This window comes from Protopterus annectens, chromosome 3.part1 (assembly GCF_019279795.1).
Source record: "Protopterus annectens isolate FY-2018-M chromosome 3.part1, PAN1.0, whole genome shotgun sequence".
In the NCBI taxonomy this organism is placed as follows: Eukaryota; Metazoa; Chordata; order Ceratodontiformes; family Protopteridae; genus Protopterus; species Protopterus annectens.
The window spans coordinates 1,623,036,606-1,623,060,365 of record NC_056732.1 but is presented as its reverse complement, the minus strand read 5'-3'; the positions used below and the strand labels follow the sequence as shown (position 1 = coordinate 1,623,060,365).

The window sequence follows — 23,760 nt, the reverse complement described above, 5'->3', positions numbered from 1 at the left end:
TCTGTGGGTTCAGTGTATTTTTTTGTCATTTTGCACTAACTCAGAGCATGTCTGGGAGTTGCCACCCAGGTTCCTGACATAACTAAAGAAGGCCTTGTGATTATCTTTAGCGTCTTGTGCAATTTTTCTTTCAAAGCTGTTCTTGGATGATTTTTTGAGGGATCATAGTTTCTTGCTAGTACTGATCAGAGATGCCTTCGCTTTTTGGGATTTTTGCTCTATCATGTAGTAGCTTCCTCCTTCTGTTGTATAGCTTATTTATGGCTGGGGTCCACCAGACAAGTCTCCTGCTTTGGAGACGTGAGTCTTGGTTTTATTTGGGATAGCACGATCCATGCATTCCTGTAGGTGTCCATAGAATGCGTTTGTAAAGGATTCTGTGGTTTGGGACGTATTTTCTACTGGCCTGGGGGCTTTGAAGGATTCCACTTTGGTTTTGAGAAGTGTGAAGTTTGCTTTTGAGAAGTTCTTCACTGTGGTTTCCTTGGCTGGGGGTGGGGACGGGATATGGATGTCCAGTGAGATTAATTTATGGTCAGATCTTACCAATGAGGGGTATACCTCTGGTATGAGTCCCCATGTTGGCGATGATCAGGTCCAATATGTTTTCCCCTCTTGTGGGAGTGGTGACCAGTTGTTCCATAGCATTTGAGTTTATAAATTGTAGGAACTGTTGGGTGAGGGTGTTGCATCTTGAGTAGTGCTACCAGTCTATGTTTGGGTAGTTGAAGTCACCCAATATGATGGTGTTTGGAGAGACCTTCATATTCTCCAGTGTTCTCAGGAAAGCCGTGTGGGGTTCCTGAGTTTAGGAGGGTGGTCTGTACCAGGCTACAAACTGAAAGGCAGTTTTGCCCACTGTTAGTTGCACATGGATGGTCTCCGATGCTTCATGCAGTGCCACTAACCTGGAGGTGTGGGTATCTTTGATGAATATGGATACTCCCCCTTGTTTTGTGGTTTGGTCCGAGTTTTGGGGCCAAAAAGCATGTTATGAGGTATAACCTGGTAGTGTTGGGGTGCTCTTGGGAGCCTTGAACCAGGTTTCTGTTACTGTACAGATATCGATATTCTCCATACTGAGCAGAACCTCGAGTGCGTGCATCTTGAGGTTTAGACTTCTGGCGTTGAGCAGCATTACCCTTAGTTTCTTTTTCCTTGTGTTGTCTATGGAGGTGGGTTTGTCTTTTGAGCCTTGCCTAAAAAAGGCACTGTGGGGGTGGCAAGAGCCTTAGCCAGTATTCGAAAGCCCAGGGGTGACAGGTGCAGGCCATTCCTAGCAAAGCAATGTGGCTTGTCGAGCATGTCATCCCAGGCTAACAGACACTGGATCCCCTTTGAATGACACTAATACTTTAACCAATTGTTAAAATTGATCAATTTGTCTTTATACTGTGGCATCATTCTTGGTGAGGGTAAGATGCTACTTAAGGTCAGGGTCATACCGGCCTGGGTTACATGATCAGAGAGCTCCTCTATGTCTCTTTTCATGTAGTCCAGGGAGGTACATCTCAGGTCATTCACACCAGCATGGACAATGACGGAGTCATATTTGTACTTGCTTTGGAGTGACCTGAGTGCTTGTGTTATGTGGCAGATCCTGGCACTCAACAGGCAGCTTACAGTGACCCTCTCCTTGTTCAGCCTGGTGAGTGGGACGTCAGTGTGTCTGACAATAGAGTCACCTCTTACAAGAGTATTAGGTGTGTTGTTTAGCCTTAAAGGCTGTGACTGTTTGGCACACTGACTTTGTGAACTATGTGATACGTGGGTATTGTTGTGGGGTAGTGGTTGCTTGGAAGTCTGCTTTGGAGATCTCTGCTGCTTGGGCAGATTTTTATTTAGAGCCTCCGAGTATGTTTTTGTGTGTTTATGTGTAAGGTTTGCTGTTGCGATAGGTCTATGTGAGACTGGATTTGTGGTGTGTGTGGTTACCTTCTCCTCCTGACTGACTGCGCCAGTACTGGGTTGAGAGAGCTCAGCCTCCAGTTTGGCTATATAGTTGCATCTCTCACATATATTTCAGCTTGTTGGGAGGAGGAGAGGGTGGTCTGTGTAAATAAGGCAATTGTAACATTGCCTCAAGATTCACAGATTCACTAGCTGGACTGGAGAGTAAACCCGAAACTGACTTTTGGACATGCCAGAATAGTATAAGGAACTACGTTTTGACTGATCAAAAAGGTCCAATAGGGAGACAAGTACTTTAAAGGGAGTATAAGAGGGTGTATTGCTTTAGTTTATTAGTGCTTACTTATAAGATTACTTATACAAGCAACTGCAGGGCTTTAGAATGAAAATAGAGTGCTTACTTAGAGATTTAGAACAGTTCTAAGGGAAAAAGTGAAGAGCAGACTTTGTGGAGCCAGGAATAGTTTAAACCCGTTTAAGCGGCGCTGCCCGATGCTGCAGTATGCGCAAAATCGTGCAAAACCGCGCAAATGCAGGTTTTAAAGCAGGGAAACTGAAAGAGATAGGAATTGACCCAAAACGGCCAATAAGCTACTAGTTTCAGGGCTGAGACCACTCCTCCAGAGACAGACTGCTAAAAGCTCCCCACTCTCACTGGTGAAGAGCGACGCTTCCTCCTATCCAAGTAAGAATATGGGCAACACAGGAAACTATACCACAGTCTGGAATTCAGCAAAACCTGAAATCTGGACTTATCTATTTCAGCAAAGGCGGGAAAAGAGACTATTTTTTTTTTTTGTTTTTTTTCAGGAAATAGCAGAAAAACACACAGAAAACACTGTAAATGCTATAAACAGGCTAGCGCACATGTCTTTAACTGATGGGCACTCAGTGTGCGTGTACTGCTTGGGGACTATTCACCTCCAAGTGTCCTGCTTGTTTTGTCATTCCTTCAGTCCCCCTGTGCTACAGGAAAGGAAGAACAAGCTCATTTTGAAAGGACTGCTTAAACACTCCTTCGAGGAAGACTTGGCTAAGTCTTCTAGTGCGTTATCCTCTCTAGCTAAAAAGGACAAAAAGACTTCCAAGATGCGTTCTCTGGCTCCATCTGTTTCTTTGGAGCCGCCAGAGAAACTTGCTAGAACAGCTTCTCCTTCGGTTCCACTGGCCTCGGTGCCGAAAGAAGGTAGTGTCTTGACTAAGTCCATATCGGCTCCCAGCCTTTCGGAGTCGGTCACAGATATTTTGGTTCGGAGCCGGTCTCCAGTTTTTTGACCAGGTTCTCCTTCATACAAGTTCCCTTTTGTTGGGAGATCCAGATCTCCTACTTTATCCTCCAGGTCTTCCAGGATCCTTCCCAATGCGGAAGTTGATAGGTTGGTGAAGAAACTGCTTCAATCAACGGTGTTGGCTAAATTGATTTTGGCTCTGACCCAGTCAGCTCCGGAGCTTATGGCATCTTCATCCCTTGTTATTCCTCTTCCAAGCCTTTCTCGGCCTTCAGAGCCAGAGTTGTCGGTGCCGTTGGGTGCTGCTAGGTCAGTTCCATTAGCCTCACCTGGCCTCTCGGTTCCGGTTTCCACTCCAATCCCGTCAGCTCCGTCCATGGGGTTGAGGGTTCACGGTTGTCCGGTTGGACCTGAGGGGGTGGTCTCGGATCGATCTTCATCGGTTCTGAGCCCTCCTCTCAGTGCTTCGGCCTGAGTGAGCTTGGACCCGACATCAGCTTCGGACCTCATCTCCTCGTCTCCAAGGGCTACTACTGTTTCATCTTCAGTTAGTCGGCCTTCGGAGCTGGGGGATCAGCCTTCGATGTTATGAGGAGTGTGCTGGCCAGGTTGTCAGCTGCATCCTACAGCACCGATACTGTGCCCCCTCCAGCACTGGAGTCAGTTTTGGTTCATGCTCTGTGCATAGGTAGCAGAGACCCTAAGCCTCGGGATTCCTCCATGAGTGGTCCCCAACTTTCTGACGTCTCCCCAGAGTTTTTGCCTGAGGAGCCTGCCAGAAAGAGATTGTGTAAGAGGAAACACCTTGACTCCCCGGATGAGTCTGTCATGTCAGATACTGACATCGAGGAGTCAGAGGGGTCCCCCAAGTCATCTTCTGGAGATATCTCTTTTTCAGATATCCTGGAGATCCTGAAGCAGAGAGGTAGCTGGCCATCCTAATCCCCTTTTGATGAGGAGTCGGTGTACCTGAAGGCTTTCGGTTCTCAACCCTCTGCCTCTTGGGTTTCTCCCCCTTTTGATGAGCTATTAGATCTTGTCTGTCGAAAGGTTTGGGAAACTCCTGACACTGTGGAACCGGTCGCAAGGAGACCCAATAGGTTTTTGTCCGCCCCTTCTGACAAGGAGTGTCTATCTAAAGGCGTTCCAGTAGATGCCACGGTGGTGGCAGCAGTCACCAAGAAGGAACTTGCTGAAACTTCGTCTACCGTCCATCCACCTAACAAGGAGTCTCAGGCTATGCACAGGTATGGGAAGCGTGTGTTTACCTCAGTGGCCTTTACACTACGGTTGCTGAACTACTTGACGCATTTTATGAGGCTCCAGAGAGAACTGTTAAGAGCTAGGAGATTCTCTACAGGGTAACATTTCTGATGCCGTGGCACAGAAGGTCAATGCACATATGTCTACCCTAAATTCCCTTACCAACTTCTCCATGAGGCTGATTTCATATGCAGCTGATGGAGCGAGTAGGGCTGCGAGTTCCGGAGTCTCTCTTAGGAGACACTCCTGGATGCGCCTGTGCAATTTCGTTGAGGCCTTCGAGTCTATGTTCACCAATGCCCCATTTGATGGTTCATCATTGTTCGGAACCAAGGTGAAGGACACTCTCACTAGGTGCAAGCAGGAAGGAAAAACCCTGTCTGCTGTGGGAGTCGATTTTTCCATGCCTTCTGGACGTTACCCCAAGGACCAGAAGGGTGGGAAAATGTGGTTCAGGAAGTCGCAGAGGTTTTTTCAGGGCACACAAAGTGATTCCCCCTCCGGAGGCAGGGGAGGGGGTGGAAATTCAGGTAGATGCCGCCCTAGAGGCAGAGGAGGCCCGCGTAACCAGGGGGACTGTGATTCCTTTCATGGTTCTCCCTACCAGCGCTCCTGAAGGGAGGCCTGACTGAGTCTCTGGAGCTGGTCGGGGGTCGCAATTCTTTATACCCAGAAGCCTGGCAAGAAGTCACCCAAGATGAGTGGGTATTAAAGATAATTTCCAGAGGTTATCATATCCCCTTCTCTTCTCCTCCCCCACCATCCAAGAGAATCCCAGATGTCCCACCCAGTCACAGGGATTCTGCAACTTTAGAAATAAAAACGTTGCTTTCAAAGGGAGCCATCCAGCCTGTCCCTGCAGACCAAGTAGGATTAAGGACTTACTCCAGATTCTTTTTGGTGCCGAAAAGAACAGGGGACCTGAGACCCATCTTGGATCTTAGCCGATTGAACTTTCATGTGCAAAAGTCCAAGTTCCGCATGGTCACCTTGCAGTCAATACTCCCTCTGTTAGGGAAAGATGTGTGGATGTGCTCCATTGACCTCAAAGATGCTTACTACCATATCAAGATAGACAGGGCATTGGGAAATCATTTACACTTCCAGCTGGGAGCCAATCATTTTCAGTTTTGCGCTCTGCCCTTTGGTCTCACCACAGCCCCCAGGGTGTTCACCAAATACATGGCAGTGGTAACGGCTCACTTGAGACGTCAGGGATTTCAAGTATTTCCGTACCTGGATGACTGGCTCCTTTCAGCCACCACCAGGCATCTACTGTTACAGACCAGGGATGCTACCATTATACTGTGCCAACGGTTAGGAATTACTCTAAATTGGAAAAAATCTGCCTTGTTGCCCTCGCAGCATGTCACTTTTATTGGCGCCAAACTAGATACGGTGCTCATGAGGGCCTTCTTACCAGAAGATAGAATTCAGGCTCTACAACAGCAGGCCTACGCCTTACTACCATTGAGGAAGGTCAGGGCAAAAGTGTTCCTCAAGTTATTAGGGACCATGGCTGCCATGATCATGCTAGTTCCTCTTGCCAGACTACACATGAGGGTTCTTCAGTGGCTGCTTTTCGCCCAATGGTCACTGCAGCATCTCCCACTCTCCCATTTTATTCTGATTATGGATACGTGCAAGTGGGATCTACGCTGGTGGCTTCAGGCCAGCAATCTCAACGTGGGCAGGCCCTTTGTCCCATCTTCTCCAGTTGCCACAGTGACCACGGATGCCTCCCAGATCAGGTGGGGGGGCATTATCTTGGCAGGATTGTCCAAGGCACGTGGCAGGATCACGAGACCCATTTGCATATCAATGTCCTGGAGATGAGAGCAGTGCTATTAGCATTGCAAGCACTTCAGAGCTCTCTCCCTCTAGGGACAATTGCAATCCACTCAGACAACGTGTTGGTGGTGTGGTACCTGAACAAACAGGGAGGAACCAAATCATAACCCCTTTGCTGAGAGGCAGTTCGAGTTTGGCAGTGGGCATTGTCTTCCCAACGCTTTCTAGTTGCAACGCATATACCGGGGAAGTCCAGCGTGATTGTCGACAGGCTGAGCAGAGCTATCCTAATACCTCACGAGTGGTCCCTGAACAATTATGTTGCGGAAGAGATATTCCACAGGTGGGGGTCAGCCTTGCTGCGATCTATTTGCCAGCCCCCTCAATGCTAAATGCAGCAGCTACTTCACCCTTATCCCCCCGGAGGGGGAGACACCCAGGGAAGCTCTGGCTCATGATTGGCCCTCCGGTCTTCTCTACACCTTTCCACCGTTACCTCTGATATCAAGGTCATTCAGAAAGCACAGTCTGTGGGGAGCAAAATGATCCTCATTGCTCCACACTGGCCTTGTCAGATGTGGTTTCCCTTCCTTCAACCTTGGACAAGTGGACAAGCCCTGGATTCTGGATCCAGTTCCCGATCTGCTGACTCATATGTCAGGACAGTTCCATCCCTCCATCCAGACCCTCAGGTTGACAGCTTGGCTGCTCCAGTTCCATCCTTAGTCAGGCTTCATGAATTTTCCCTGGATGTGGTCCATATTCTATCATCTTTCCACAAGCCTTCTCCCAGGTAGATTTATTCCAGTAAGTGGAAGAGATTTTCTATTTGGGCGCGTGAGAGACATATTGATCCTTATACAGCATCTATTTCTGCAGTATTGGATTTTCTTTCTCAACTGTTTAGTCAAGGTTCAGCTGTGGCAACTATTAAAGTGCAATTGGCAGAAATTTCTACCTTTCACTTTGCTAATGAGCCCAACCTTATGGCTCATAGGCTTTGTAAGGCTTTTATGAGAGGGACATTGTTACTTCGACCTCCAGTCTTTGATCCAGTGATGCCATGGGACCTTAATTTTATACTACAGAAGCTCACCTCTCCTCCCTTTGAGCCCAGAGCTACATGTGAAATTAAATTCTTGTCATGGAAGACAGTATTCTTGGTAGCCATAACTTCAGCTAGGCGGGTCTCTGAACTCCAAGCATTATCGATTAGACCACCTTATTTAGTGTTTCACAAGGATAGGGTCTCCTTAAGAACCAACCCTTCTTTTGTTCCAAAGGTTGCCTCTGTTGTGAGTATCATCCAATCCATTGAGTTGCCTGTGTTTTTTCCTGAATTCTACAACAAGGCAGAATTTAAGGTTCATCAGCTGGATGTTCACAGACAATTGCGTTTCTATTTACATAGGATGAAAGATTTCAGGAAATCAGATCAAATGTTTATCTCTTTTTCAGACACTAGAATTGGGGATCTGGTTTCTAAGGTAACCTTGTCTCGCTGGATCTCCAATTGCATCTCATTTATTTTTGCTTCCAATGGCAACGAATTACCCTTTAAAGTGAAGGCTCATTCTACACGATCTGTGGCTACCTCAATTGCTTTTCAGGCTAGGATGTCTATGGATGATATTTGTGTTGCAGCAACATGGGCTTCGCATCATACTTTTATTAGTCACTACAAATTAGATCTGGTCTCTAGAGGCAGATCTTCTTTTGGTTCCACAGTGCTCAAGAGTATTTTTCACTGAGCCACCCAAGATCAAGGTGCTAGGGATGCTGTCCCACAGGTAAGAATGAAGGCGAGATTGGACTACAAAGCATCAAGAAGTTATGTACTCACCATAACGTTCGATGTATATAGTCCATCTCGCCTTACATTCTTACTAACCCTCCCCTCTTTCCCCTCCTGGAGGACCTGGAGGTATTGTCTCTAGGTGTCAATAGTCCTTTCTGTTGGGGTTGTTCTTCTCAGTATGTATGTGTGTGAGCTTGCAGCAAACAAGATCTAGTGAATAGGCCTGTTGCATGATGGGATACCGCTTAACCACGAGCCAATTGAAGACTTTGAGCTAGAGTATGGATGAGTCGGAGCCGAGATTCAGCTCCAAACCCACAGGTAAGAATGTAAGATGAGATGGACTACATACATCGAACATTATGGTGAGTACATAACTTCTTGTTACATTGCATTTATAATGGGGATGTTGTATAGTAAAATATCAGGTTACAGATCATGACGTTTGTATGATCTTTGCAGTCATTATTTAGTTGTATTTGTTAACTCTACAATGACATATTTTAGACTCCGGGAGTGCTTTGGGTAAAAAACTTGCTTAGTCATATAGTTAGGCAAATGGAGGCTGAGAGACTCAAACGTCCACCATAAGAAGCAGCTTGTTAACAGCTCGGTGTAGTGCACAAGTTTTTTTGTCAAGTTGCTGGAATCTAATATCAGTAAACACTTAACAGACAATCTTTTTTTTTTGAGCTCATGTAGTTTGTTTCATTACCCATTGTGCATATAATAATTAAGTTTTCTGTTCCTGTTTTAAAGATGGGCCCTTGCTGTGCTTTGAACCTAAAGATGAAGGGCAATGTTCTGCTGAAGTGACCAGATTTTACTACAACTATGAGAAGAAAATGTGTGAAACATTCCAGTATACAGGCTGTGGGGGAAATAATAATAACTTTGTCACTTTGAAAGATTGTGATAATGTATGCACAAAAGGTAAATATAGTGACACATTTTTTGTTCTAAATAAATTTATGAATTCAAGTTTCCAGGATAAAACCACTATATATATATATATATATATATATATAGCTATGCTTTGTTGTAATTCTGCAACACTGATACATGATCTCTGTCTTAAAGTTAGATGCTTTATCTTCTGTATTCTGATTTTGACACATTTTTTTTGTTGACCTTTGATCTCATGAATATTCTAGCTTTTCTATGATGTCTTCACATTACCTTTCAAATGTGCAAACCCCAAAAGTGTGAATTCCATTGTGTGAAAATTGTGATTTTTTTTTTCTCCTTTCCCCAAGGTGAATCAGATGTGGAAGAATTGTATTTTGAAGTAAGGGTGTAGCAGCGAGGTTCTATAATGGGAAATCAAGGTCTATCATTAACAAAAAAGAAGTTTAAAAATCTAAATTTTTGCAGTTACATGGATTTGTACTTGCAGTTAGATGGAGTTGTACTTATCATAGGATCATAGGAGGTTACTAGGCTATTGGCCCTGAGGCCGTTATAAGCCTAGCCAAGAGTTTAGTCCATGTTTAGACAAATCAGCACCAGATGACCCTGTCCAGCAGGGACATGGGTGGAATCCCAGGGGTATATTTTCTGTTTTCCATCCAGATTGTGTTTAAAAAGGGGTAAAGAAGTACTCTGATGTGGAGAGGGAGTCTATTCCACAGGTGGGGGAGTTTCTGGGACATAAATCTGTCCTGCCAACAAGTGTTGTTGATGTCACAGACCAGGCTGAGGCCGTGCGTGCAGGTTACTCGAGTGGACCTTGACTTGTGGATATGCAGAAGTCCCATCAAGGTGGGGTCTGTGATCATCTTGTATGCCAGACAGAGGTCACCTCTGAGGAGTCCGTATGAAACCAAGTAGGGGGATAGGGGATAGGGCTTTTAGCCTATCTGTGTATGGTAGATGCCCAGCTGCTGCATGTGCTTTGTGAGGTACATGCAGAAAGGGGCATTGTACTCAATAATGGGCTTTATAAGGGAAGAATACAGGGATGTTATGACCTCCTTGTCCCTGGATGAGATACCGTTACTTATGAGGCGTGCCATGCAGACGGATTTCTATACAATGGAAGCAGCATGGTGGTCAAAAGTCAGGTTGCTATCAAACTGGGTGACCAAATCCCTCACAACTGGTTGAGTGTTTAGGACGTGGTTATTAATGTGATAATTTGTGGAGACGTCACTCTCCCCAAAGGGGATGATGATGCATTTTTTGGTCTTCAGCTTGAGGCCATGTTTCTGGCACCAGTCATTTTGTCTGAGTGAGACCCTCTTGGAGGATGTCCACATCACTAGGGGAACTGATGACAGCACCCAACTTGCAGTCATCTGCAAACCTGGTCAGCCACACCCCACTGGTTTTGGCCTGCACCTCAGAAAAGTATATCACAAATAAGAGAGGCCACAAGATTGAACCCTGTGGTACGCCACTCATTACAGGTCTACTGCTTGAGATGGCTTCCCCTATTTTGACCAGGTGGGTTCTATCAGTGAGCAAGTTTGCTAACCATCTGGTAACATATGGCTTGATGCCTAGTTGAAAGAGTTTATCTATTATGCCCGAGTGGGGAATAGCGTCAAAGGCTTTGGCCAGGTCAAGGTAGGCAGTGTGTACCGTCTTCCCCTTGTTCATGGCTTTGGTGACTGTTTCAAATAAGTCAACCAAATTTAGCAGATATGACCTCCCTTTGACGAAGCCAAACTGTGTGGGATCAAGTATTTGGAGGTTGCCAATGTCCTTGTTAATGAGGTCCATGATAATCCATTCCATGGCCGTGCAGATCAGGCTAGTTAAGCTGATGGGTCTGTAATTTCCCAGATCAGTGGATGTTCCACCTTTGTGCAAAGGGATGACAGTGGCTGTCCTCCTCTCAGCTGGGATGAAGCCAGTACTCAGGCTTTGGTTGAATAGGGTGCCTAATGGTGATGCAAGTTCTTGCCTGAGTTCATGTAGGATGCAACCTGGGATGTTATTGGGTCCCATGGAGGCTGTATTTTTTGCCTTTGACAGAGCAGTGATGACCTGTTCCCTAGATAAAAGGGGAAGGTGTCAGTTACTGGGGATGTCCTGATTTACTGATGGGGGGGGGGGGGCAGAGAGGTGAAGTTTTCACTGAATCTGTCAACCAGTGAGTTTGCTATATCTACGGCATTTGTATATGTGGTGCCCTTGACCACCAGTTCTGAACAGATCTGGGTGCTTCCTTTGAAGTTGTGGACATATTTGAAGAAGGCTTTATGATTGTCTCTAGTAGATCTGGCCATTTTGGACTCGGAAGTTTGCTTTGGAGGATTTCACTAGTGCTCTTATTTACTGTTCAGGTTAAGGAGACATTGCCAGTTGGGCACCTGCTCCTTTTTGGTCTTGGAGGGCAATTTGTTCCTTTTTTATAGTTTATTTATTGCAGATGTCCACCAGACAGGTTTACTCTTCCTTGCAGAGGATGATTTAGTCCTGTTGGGTATTCCTGATTCCATGCATCTGTATAAATGCTCGTATAGTGCTTTGGTGTAGTTTTGGATATTGGTGCCAGTTGTGTAGTTTTGGATATTGGTGCCATTTCCTACAGAGGGGGAGGGGGCTGTGAAGCTGTTTATACCATACCTTAGGAGGCTGTAATCAGCTTTGGAGAAGTTTTTATGTCTTATCCTAGCTAGAGGGGGGTTGGCAGAGATAGTGACTTCGAAAGCGACTGCTTTGTGGTCAGATCTTACTTTTGATCTTACTTTTGACTAGGAACCTTTAACATCACTAGTCTTCTTAATTAGTATAGTGTTAAATATCTGTCACATGGAAGACTAGTGTTTAATTCTTTGAGGGTGAGTCAGTGTAGCTTTGGAGTTAACATAATGGTTAAGTTGCTTACCTTACAAGGACAAAGTACAGAGTTTAATAGTCCCCCATGAGTAAAATTGGCTAGGCTTAAAATGGTCTACAACAGCAGCTAGCCTTGTACTTACATATGAAATAATACAGTGGTGGGGATATATAATGTATTACTAGCTGAAGAGACCAATTAATGAATTTATTTTTATTTATTTTATTTTACATTTGTTGACCAGGAGAGTCCGTTTGGATACATGTTCATTTTCAGCGGAGGCCTGGAGAGAAAAGCTCCACAGATTAAGAACAACTATGAGATTTCTACATAGCAAGCAAGTATTTATAGGACAACACATTATTTAACAAGATTCCATAGTTTTAAAGTTACAAAGTACAATATTCATTGGTAGTCGCAAGTTTTAACAAAATTCCATAGTTTAAGTTGAGTAAAGTAGTACTTAGAATGTACTGGTTTCCAGTAATAACATTGATTGAGACAAATGTAAGTAAAAGGAGGTTGGGTGTGGATGTTAGGGTTAGTTTTGTGGTTGGATTTAAAGTTGGAATGCATATAATTACTGACTGTTGGTGTGGGTGTTCGCAGGTGAGGCACTATAAGGAGGAGTCATGATTCTTCTTGAAGGGATAGAAGTGAAAAGGAGCACGAGTGTGGGTCAGAGGGTGTGTATGATGCAGGTCACTGCCCATTTCTAAACCAGGCCTGTTTCACTATGTAGTAAGAATTTTGCCTGATAACTGTGATATTTAAAAACAATACAAAATGACTTCTGATCTGCTAGTACACAAGATTGCTAAAAATGCAAAATGACAACCTTGGGCTTCATCTTGCAAGGTACATATGGCCAGAATGCAGAACTTCTTAAAATTAGTATCAGGTAAAATATATATACATATACATACATATGTGCATATATATATATATATATATATATATATATATATATATATATATATATGTGTGTGTGTGTGTATATGTATATGTGTATATATATATATATATATATATATATATATATATATATGTAGTTATATATTGTTCCAAATTGCTTGCTTATTTTTTTTTTTCAAATATTTTACTGTGTATCAGAATAGTTCAGTATAATATGAAGGTTAAGTAGTTTTGGAACTTTTTTTTTTACTGTAGGCTGGGTGTATCAGAAGTGATCTGCTATATGGAAGAAATGTCATGTGATATATTTTGAAGCAGTAGGTTAGCATGATTGTAAAATCTGGTTACTAATATGTGTTTGCTGTGCATTATTTTGTATAAAGCAGACAGATTTATTCTAGGAACAGCAAATAGGATACTGCTCTACAAAGACACAACTCAGTGAGATCATATATATATATATATATATATATAAAAATATATATATATATATATGTGTGTGTGTGTGTGTGTGTGTGTGTGTGTGTGTGTGTGTATGTATGTATGTATGTATATATGTGTATATGTGTGTGTGTGTGTGTGTGTGGGTGTGGGTGTGTGATGGCTTTTTTTTTTTTAGGTAATAACACAGGTGTTTCTGAGAATCTGCATAACTATGCAATATGATTTATAATAATTTTTATGAATACAATATTTAACTCTATTGACAATAATGAGTTTAAGTAAATGCTCATATACAAACAATTCAAGATTTTTTGGAAGCTGTTGATAGAATTCACATGACAGAAAATAGATGCATCTTAATGCATGTAATGTCTGAATCATATTAGCCAAAGTTTTGATTTAAATGAATGTTAGAACATAATTTTCTCTCCTCTTGATTTCTAACATTAAGATTATTTGAATGCTATTAGAATACAAGTGTTATATATTACATAGATCTATATAATAGTATGAACAGTTTTAAAAAAAAAGTTTATTTTAGTTTATATGATGCTGTTTTACCAAATGTGTAGTTTTGTCTTGATAGATAATTGAATTGAAAACTGTTAACCTCAGTTAAATATAACTAGTATTAAATTGATAAGGTGGTAGCTGAGGTACTGCTGCTTAGGGTAGGGGTTAACTTGAGTAGCAAATACTACTCTAAGTTGGAGTTTTCAACTCAAGGCGGGATGCAAGGTTTAATCCTTACATTATTTTCACTTGTTCATTGTTATATGTATATAGTTTTGACATCCACAATATATTTTGTACACTCATTGTCACTACAAACAAAATTGAATCCTATACAAAATCCCATAGAGATTTAATAAATACAGCTATATTTAAAGGTACACCTAAAAGAGGAGATGTAACATTATTTATCTTGTTATTTGTTATTTCGATCATAAGATTCTTGAGTTTTAAAAATACCAAATGACATCTTTAAAAGGAATTTCTTTAAACATTAATGGATTGAATAATCCATGTAAAAGGGCAAGCCTAATAAGATACATTAATCTACACAAGGCCAATCTAGTCTTCCTGCAAGAAACCCATCTCTTGAAAAAGATATTGATAAACTAGCCACTAATAAGTATACAGTATTGGTTAGTTCAGAGCACACTCAGAAAAAAAGGAGTGGCTATTTTATGGAATAAAAGTATGCCCATTCCTAAAACCATTAAGTCTTATCAGGATGACAAAGGAATGTTTTGTATGGTTACAATACAAATTAATGGGAAGACTTACACTTTAATTAATGTATATTGGATACCTGGAATTGGTATTAATACAGTGAAACATCATATTGATAAGATCATATCATTCTCTATAGGGGATATTATTTTAGCTGGTGATTTTAATTGTATACTACATGAAAGTGATACTACCACTATAAAGAAAAGAAGAATTACATCTAACGCAAAACATTTAAATGATTTTGCTAATTCTTATCATTTGAATGATATTAATAATCAGATAGATTCAAAATCATTACCATACACCTTTTTTCTAACAGATACAAAACTTATTCAAAAATAGATAGGGTCTTTATTTCTAACCAGATGGTAACAGATTTAATTAATTCCAAAATCATTTCATGTCCTATATCTGATCATAACTCAATTGTTTTTGAATTCATGATAAAACATACTCATAATGTTCAGATCAAAAGGATACCAGCATACTTAACTCAGCTAAAAGACGTACAACATTTTCTAGACATAAATAATACTCCTGAAGTCTCCATTGTCTATGTTTGGGATGCCTTAAAATCATATCTATATGGACAAAGTATCAGATGGTATAATAATAAAAGGAAATCTTGGGATAAGGAATTGTTAGATATTCAAAGTAAACTAGACTCTTATAAACATAATAATAAAGAAAATATTATGGACAAGAAAGTTATTGAAGAAATAAACAAACTAAATGAGAAATACAAAGAAATTTTAACTCATAAAGTTAAAATAACTTTAGAGAAATACAAGTTTTGTCTTATTCAATAAGCCCCAAATACTTACATAGACTTATTGAATAAACAAAACCATATCAAAAATCTTTTCTCTAAGGAAAAAGAAGAATGTTTCTAGTATACCAGAAATACTGGATGAATTTAGAAATCACTTTCACAAGATTAACCATAACAACATTAACATGGAACCTAAAGATAAAATAAAGGAGTTTATAACCACAAACATGAATAAAAAGCGATAAACAATTAAACTATTGAGTATTTCATATACAGAAGTTATTACACAAATAAATAAGCTTATAATGATGGTATTATACCAGAGATATATAAAATCCTTTCTAAAACTACATATTCATTAATACATAAGGTTTTTATTCTGGCCCAAACTGAGTTAATAACCCTCGCATCTTGGCAATATACATTTATTTCACCAATTTTAAAACCTAATAAAGATCCAACTAGATGTTCTTCATATCGACCCATCTCATTACTTAATGTTGATTATAAAATGTTTATGAGTATTTTTGCTGATAGATTGAAGACAATTATCCCGGCATTATAGACATAGATCAGGACGGGCTTCATTGTAAATAGAAATACTTTTGATAATATAAGAAGAACTTTAACATTAATTGATTTTGCAAATAGGAAAAAGAAAGATTTAACACTTATTAGTCTTGATATAGGTTCAGCATTTGATTCAGTAAGTTGGGATTATCTGTTTACCTTAATGAAATGCACAAATTTCTCTGATGCATTTGTAAATTTAATTGAACATTTATACAAAGGATTATATTAAGGTAGGAACATATGTTTCAAAAATACCCATTCTTAAAGGTACAAAGCAAGGATGTCCACTTTCTCCACTATTATTCACTTTAGTAATGGAGCCTTGGGCTAATTTGATTAGAAACAGTACTGACATAGAGGGTTTTGAAATAGAAGAAAATACAACATCAAAAATTCAACTTTTGCAGATGATGTTCTAATTACATCAGCAGGATCTAATTCTTCTATGCAGTCTTTATTTGATAAAATGATGAATTTTAAAAGTATTTCTGGTTTAATATTCAATGAAGAAAAACTAAAATACTACCTATATATACGAAAAAATACTCTCATTAGTGATTTTACTAAATATGTACCCAACTCAGGTCAGATAACTTATTTAGGTATAATACTATCTAAAGATATTAAATCTATTATATATAATAACTATAATACCTGTTTTCTTAATATACAAAATCTTTTTAATACCTGGAATAATATGCTTTTTACTATGGAGGAGAGACTTACAATTATTAAAATGATAATATTCCCCAAGATTTTATACTTAATACAATCAATAATACTTTCACCTACAAAAATAACTATCAAGAAACTGAATACACTAATGTTAAATTTCTTATGGGCACCTAATAGACCTAGGATTGCATTAAAGAAACATACTAATAGCTGGTCTCAAGGGGTATTTTTTTCCAGACTTTAATTTATATATTATCTCTTCTATTATAAAAGTTATTACTTTATTAATAGATCGGTCATATGTAAATGGAAAGATTATTGGGAGCTAATTAGTATGCACTTCATGAAAATCTCCTTAACACACATAAAAATATGATTATAAATAACTCCATGTTGTGTTTTGTACTTCACCTATTACACCTAAACATATGGTCTGTTACCCATTAAATATTATTATTAGTTATCGTAACTTTATATTCATGCACCCTAAGTATAGGGAATGGAATTTTATTGTATTCCTATAATTTATACTCAGGGTATGCTTCATCTACTTCTGAAGGAGCTCATTTAGCTATAGATAATAATCTAAAGTACTGGTATCAGCTGATATCTGATAATAAAGTTAAAAATCTAGATTTCTTAAAACAAGAATTTGATCTAAGAGAAACTTGCTGGTTAGAGGTTCAGATCTTTAGACAACATCTCATTGATAGAATAGATCTAATGTCTATAACAGTTAAAGAATCTATTCCAAAACTGATTGATTACTTGATAATAAATTTACAGCATAAAGTTTCTGATAAAGGTAAACTTTCATATATATATAAAATTATCAGACAAGAAACTTTTACAATGTAGATTCATACTGGAATTATTTCACCTCTATTAATGGGGACCCACCAACTCAACAAGATAAACAATATATATTGGAATCTGCTTATAGAACTACATCTTCCATTGTCTGGAGACTTTATACATGGAAATTTTTACATAGATCTTTTATACACCTTTGATGATGAATAAAATTAATAATAAAGATAATCTATGTAAGAGATGTAATGTAGAAATTAATGCTGACTGGGCTCATATGTTTTATGACTGTATGAAGTTGAAAGAATACTGGAAGTCAATTAATGAATTTTGCAGGCTCTTTTACAGATAATTTCATTATTTCTAAGTCTCTTATATTATTCAACACACCTGTACCTCAATGTGTTAAAAGATTAAGCTTCCCTTGTTATGGTCTATCCTAGCAGTGGCTAGGAAAATAATAACTAGAAATTGGATTTCAGATACACCTCCTTCGTTCAATGAATTTAAAAATGTTATGAATATAATGTGTCATATGGAAATAAGCACAATTAGAATGAGAACAACTAGAAAAACATCACATTTTATTGTATGGGATAATTTACAAAATTTGTTAAAAAAATTCTAATTTCAATAGCACAATATTTTAGTTTAATTAATTGATTTGATTGTAGTGGATGTCTTTGTAAATACTTTAGTTGTTTTGTTGAATATTATAATAATACCTATTTTTAATTATTTGTATAAAATTGTTATGATATTTCTCTTATATGTTAAAACAATAAACTTGTTTTGAAAAAAAAAAGAAGTGATCTGCTATAAAGTGATGCATGGAACTTTTATGTATTTATTTATAATTTGTTAATGGGGTAAGTGAACTGTACATGATATTTTTCATCCATAGCCCAGGCTATAAGATAAATACAAACAAAGAAAATACAATTATATATCTGAGAAAGGACAAACATCAGTAAATAATGCATTAGACAACCTGATGGATACATAAAAGCTAAAGACAATGGGAATAGCTATACTATCACTGTGTCTTTTAGGCAAATTAAGAGATACTTTATGTAATAACGAAACTTAATAGTATATAGCAACAGGTAAAGCAATGATATGCAACTTTCACTTTTGAATTGAAAACAGTGCAGTATTACAAAAGGTGCTAAAAACAGACATAACTTTATATATATATATATATATATATATATATATATACACACACACACACACACACACACACACACACACACACACACACACTATATGTGTGTGTGTGTGTTTGTGTGATATGTGTGTCTGTGTATTCCTGTATATATATATATATATATATATATATATATATATATATATATATATATATATATATAGTGTGCATGCAGTTAAGCATTTCACACAATATTCAAGCTGTGCTATTAGTAACACCTTTTATCAAAGTGCTAAAAATCTTAAAATCAGCTGGACTACAATGGCACATTAGCTTGATAGCTCAGCAATTCACGCACTTGTCTTTGGTAAAGATCTGAACGGTGTGAGTTTTGTTCCCACACCAGATACTTGAAGTCATTTTGAGTTGGGAGGTTGGTGTAGTGGTTAAGGTGTTTACTTCACAGATATAAAGTACAGGGTTTGATCCTCACCTTTGAAAGGGAAACTGGTTAGGCTTAAAAAGGCCCATACATTACAGTTAGCCTAGTACTTACCTGTGAGCCTGAAGTAGAGGAAGAGCAAAAGAAAGGGGGTCTTAATTAAAAGGGGTATAGGGATAAAGACTGAGAAACAAATAAAGGACAAGCAGATATGATTTATAACTTTTCTACATTTTGAAAAGTAATAGCATTAGAATGACTTGATATAGGGACTTGAACTTTGCCTGCGATAGAATATGCTGAAGGGACAGGTATGTGTCTCAGAGAATTCTTCTCCTCTGGAGCAGGCTTCCCATCCATGTGAAACAGAGTTCTTTCCTAACCCTATTCAAGTGTAACCTAGACCAGTGGATGGGAAGTCAGAAATTTAACCCAGGTCTAGCACCCATGTTTCTAATTGGCAGAGGCAGTCTATAAATCATACCCTAGCTTACATATACTCCTTAAAATAGTATCTAAGGCTCAAAACACTTATAAGATACATTTAGGATTCATGGCTAGGCTTATAAAGGCCCTGGAGGTTGTTAGTCTGCTTTATACCTATGAAAATGTGAAGCTCTTACAATTATTTTCTAATATAAATGTTGAAACAACTATAGAAGTTATGACATGGTATGCCTAGTGTTTCCATAGAAATAGCATTACTATAAGGACATTTTGCAATGGTGGCAAATGCTATGTTTCATAAGAGCCAACTAGCCAAAAATGCTGAGTAAAATTAACTAATTTTTAAAGCATTTAGTTATAAACTAACAGTATTTGCGGCAGAAAACAAGATTGCACATAATCTGATTCTCATTATTTTTCAGTAATCCGGAAACAGAAGGCGTTTCGAATAAAAAAGAGGAAGCCCTTAACCCTCAATGGCAAGTGAAGAAAAAAGTATATACTTTACAAAGAAAATGGCAGGTGGTGCTGAACATGCTTATTTTTTTACTTTGTGGTCTCATTTATGACCTTGTGTTATAAATGGATAATAAAGGTTATAATTAATTTTTTGACTTGATGCATTCTTCAGAATGATCTTAAAAAATGTATACACATTTCTGTCTCTCCTTCTCTCTATATATGTACAGATATATGAGTCTGTGTCTAAATTAGAAATGAGTTTGTGTATAAGTTAGAACTGTGGACAATATTTCAGTTTTTTGTATTGTGCTGTACTTGTTATTCAAATCATTACAACTTGGTTAAAGATATTGAGTGAATATCCTGAGACTTAGCAACTTTTGATTAGTACTGTGTATATGTTAACTATTGTTGTAGTTTAATATCTTGATTATTGTTGCTATTTGGACATGTTTATATTTATATATGAGCACTTTTATATTTTTTGAAATAATATAAGCTTTAAAAAGTTGTGATTATAGAGACAATAGGAATGCTGTAAAACAGAAGTATTGTAAAATAACAAGAATTCTTAATCAAGTTTTGTTTTTTATATTCAAATGTAAATCAAAATATTATTTTTATATGTAAATATTAATGGATCTGTTGAGCAGATAATGTCTGGTGTCCGAAGGTTTGCTTTTTTAAAATACGATTGTTAATAAAGAACATATCCAAAATATAGGGGGTTAGGATTTTCTTGTGTGTGTATTTGTGTGTGTGTGTGTGTGTGTGTGTGTGTGTGTGTGTGTGTGTGTGTGTGTGTGTGTGTGTGTGTGTGTGTGTGTGTGTATTTGTGTGTGTGTGTGTGTGTATTCGAGCGCGCTTTGGCTCTGAAATATCCATGTGTCTCCCAAAACTAGTGACCATTCCAGAAGTTTTATGCAGAGATGGTGACAAGTTTGAGGCTATGGTGTCAAAAGCTACTGATCCTTAAAGGGTTTTGGTCTGCTTTCTGCCTTACCCTTTGTACTACAGCAAGTGGCGTACACATTGCTGCAAAGCATTTTGGTCTCTATTGTTTATTGGTCAATATATATATATATATATATATATATATATATATATATATATATATATATACACACACACACACATACATATACATATATAGTTTATTATTTATTAAAATTGTTAATACCATTTTATTTTCTTTATATTGATGTTATCAAAACTTTCAGTGAATTGAACCTTTAGCTATGTCAGCATAGTGATGGTCAGGGGATGCATCCATTGATTTTAATGGATGCACTATACAAATGCATGGACAAATCCATTAAGGACAATGGATGCATTACCACATTACCCCTATGGTGACATAATTGAGTGATGCAGCAAGTTTATCTTGCCATGCTTTAATAAAAAGTGTACACAACTTTTTTCTTTAAAAAAATGTCCCAAATGTACAAAAACTGATGAGGGGGAAAGGCATTGCATCATTTAACATATGTAAAAAGTGCATGTATGAACGATGGAAAATCAATTTAATATTATCACCTGGAGGGTTGGTATTACTCGGTAAAAAGTAAGTACTTGATTTTTGCATTAAAAGACAATAGTTACCTTTCTCCTTTATTTAACAAATTTAAAGAAAAGTACCATTTTTCAAACACTTAGCTTTTATTTTTCCTGTTTGAGCACTTGCATTTTGGAGTAAGATACAACCCATGTTTTATTCTATTTCCAAGTGATTTCAAGTAATTATAGCATTTTATTGAGATATAGTCTAAAACTAACCACAGTTGTCTATGAACTCATCTGAATTTTAGTAACTACTGTTTGATAATAAGCTTTTATTCATTTTATTAAAACAAGAAATCAATGGATCAGATTTTTTAATTGTATTGTGTTTGCATCTTTCTTTGCCTGTTGACCATCAAAAAGCCACTACGGAGTTGTCACCCAGGCAAACCAATAAGGTGTTTTGTGCTCTTAGCAGCATTCCAGTAGTGATGGCATTTTCCTGTATTAACCCATCCCCTACTCATGCTGGTGATATGTGCTCTTGCATCCCAGAATGATGGGGACTACCATCACTAGCTTGGACAGCCTCGCAAACATCCTTCTCACCCCACGTCCCCACTGCATGATGAGCTTCCACCCTCCAGAAGGGCCCTGTTATTGCCAGTAATACCACCCTCTGTCCTCTGAGGATGGACAAACTCATCATCCCTGCCTGTGCCATCAAAGGTCAGAAGCACAACTAGAATACAAGTTACCTAGGCTGCAGTCAGGGCTTTATACCTCTATGCCACCAGTGCAGGCAAATGCATATCACATTGTTGACCCTTACACTATGGCAACATGCATGTGCATTTTATATGTGTTTATTAATTTGTGGCAGACACAGAAGTATGTCTAATATTAGCCCACCCCCCAGTATTGTAGTAAATGTTTTATGCCTTACATTCATTGCAGAATTATCACAGCTTATGTGTTGCTCATGCTTGTCACCACAGTCAAACAAACAATGTGATATCTGTTTTCAAAGATAAGTTGGCCCCCTCCTCAACCCTTACCTTGCAATGTAAAATGGCAAAGTGGAGAGTTAAGGGAGGCAGTTCATCAGCTGACATCACATTTCAGAAAAAAGTACATAATTTAAAATTAGTATCTGCACACTAATTTACAGTATAATAAAAAGTCTCATGCACCTTGAACAGTACTAACATATTATGTGAACAGAGAAATACTGCTTTAATCACTGAGATCACTGAGAATGAAGGAATGGAAATATGTGAAAGCTGTGAATAAAATCTATATGGTGTACTTTGTCTTGACTACTAGTAAATGGTGGAAAATGCTCTTTGGTTCAGAAACTTTATCAAGGTGTCACCCAGTAGTAGGTATTTTTAGAAATGACTACAACTTTTAATGAATTATTTTACTATTGTGTTACTTTTTCAGAGGGTACATTTGTAATTGACAGAAACTGATACAGCTGTCACACAATATTCGTCTTCACAGGCTTAACCATTAAAAAGCAGTATTCAAGCAGTAGTCAGCTCACAAAGTTATATAAAGAGTCTATATGTACCATCATTTAGATCACAGCTGTGACAAGTTAACCATGTAAAAGCATTATACAACATGTAGAAAAGATAAAGGATGGCAGTTGTAGTCATGGAATGCATACATGTACAGTATAAGTGAAATCCACGAACAGCAGTGCTATGTAGAATGTACATGTTTTATGTCTGAACAAAGGAATGCTGCTTCTCACGTGTGCAGTTTATGAAGAACTACTCAGCCAAATTATGCAGAACTATAACTGTGCGAGTCAGAGAAAGTGTGACTCTTGCCCAGATATTTAAGATGTGCACTTCGCAGGCAGTGCTTTCTGTGTGGAGTCTGCATGTCCTCCCTGTGGTTGGGTGGGCATTTGAAAGACATGCGTAAATGGACGTGCCTTCCTTGAAGGTTGAATGTCGAGCTGGCACCTCAGCGTTCATGAAACTCTACTGCCAATCATTAGCGGACTGGAGTTCCGCTGTGGCGACCCCTAACCGGGAAAAGCCAAAAGACAACAACAACAACTTCTAGTACAAGACTTACATTCTGTTAATTTGTGCAGAGCTAATTACTGGCTGAGTTGGATTCTATAACCATCTGATATACCAACTGATAAGTATATTTTTTGCACTTGATTGTACTGTATTGCAGTTATATATTTGTCCTCTTTATTCTGTATGCATTATTTGTTTTTTCTTCATCCCTCACAGTTGTTGTATTCTTAAAGTTGGTGGATTTGGAAATGCCCATCCCTGCTGTAAAACTGATTTTGGACACTCCTTCCATCCCCATCTCATTTGCTCACTCAACTGAGTACAGGAGAGCATTTGGGAAAGCCAACCCCCCCTTAGCTTCTTAATCTTGAACTGTCTTCTATTTCCTCCATCTCCACTCAAAAAAAATTACACTTTATTCATCTGCCTTTACTGTAATTGTGTTTTTCCTACTTTATCACCTTATTTTTGCTGTCTGCTCTTGAATGCTCATCTGTATTCTGCTGC

General features: G+C 38.6%; 1 protein-coding gene across 1 annotated transcript in view; it reads left to right on the top strand.

The window, feature by feature from the left end:
* The window catches only part of TFPI2 (tissue factor pathway inhibitor 2), a 55,762-nt gene extending 35,905 nt beyond the window's left edge, over window positions 1–19,857 (top strand). The window contains exons 4-5 of the mRNA XM_044067648.1: window positions 8,752–8,925; window positions 19,669–19,857. Coding sequence (XP_043923583.1) covers window positions 8,752–8,925; window positions 19,669–19,733 — 239 coding nt within the window. The 3' untranslated portion in view covers window positions 19,734–19,857. The remainder of the gene's footprint in view (window positions 1–8,751; window positions 8,926–19,668) is intronic.
* The last annotated feature ends 3,903 nt before the right edge of the window (window positions 19,858–23,760 follow it).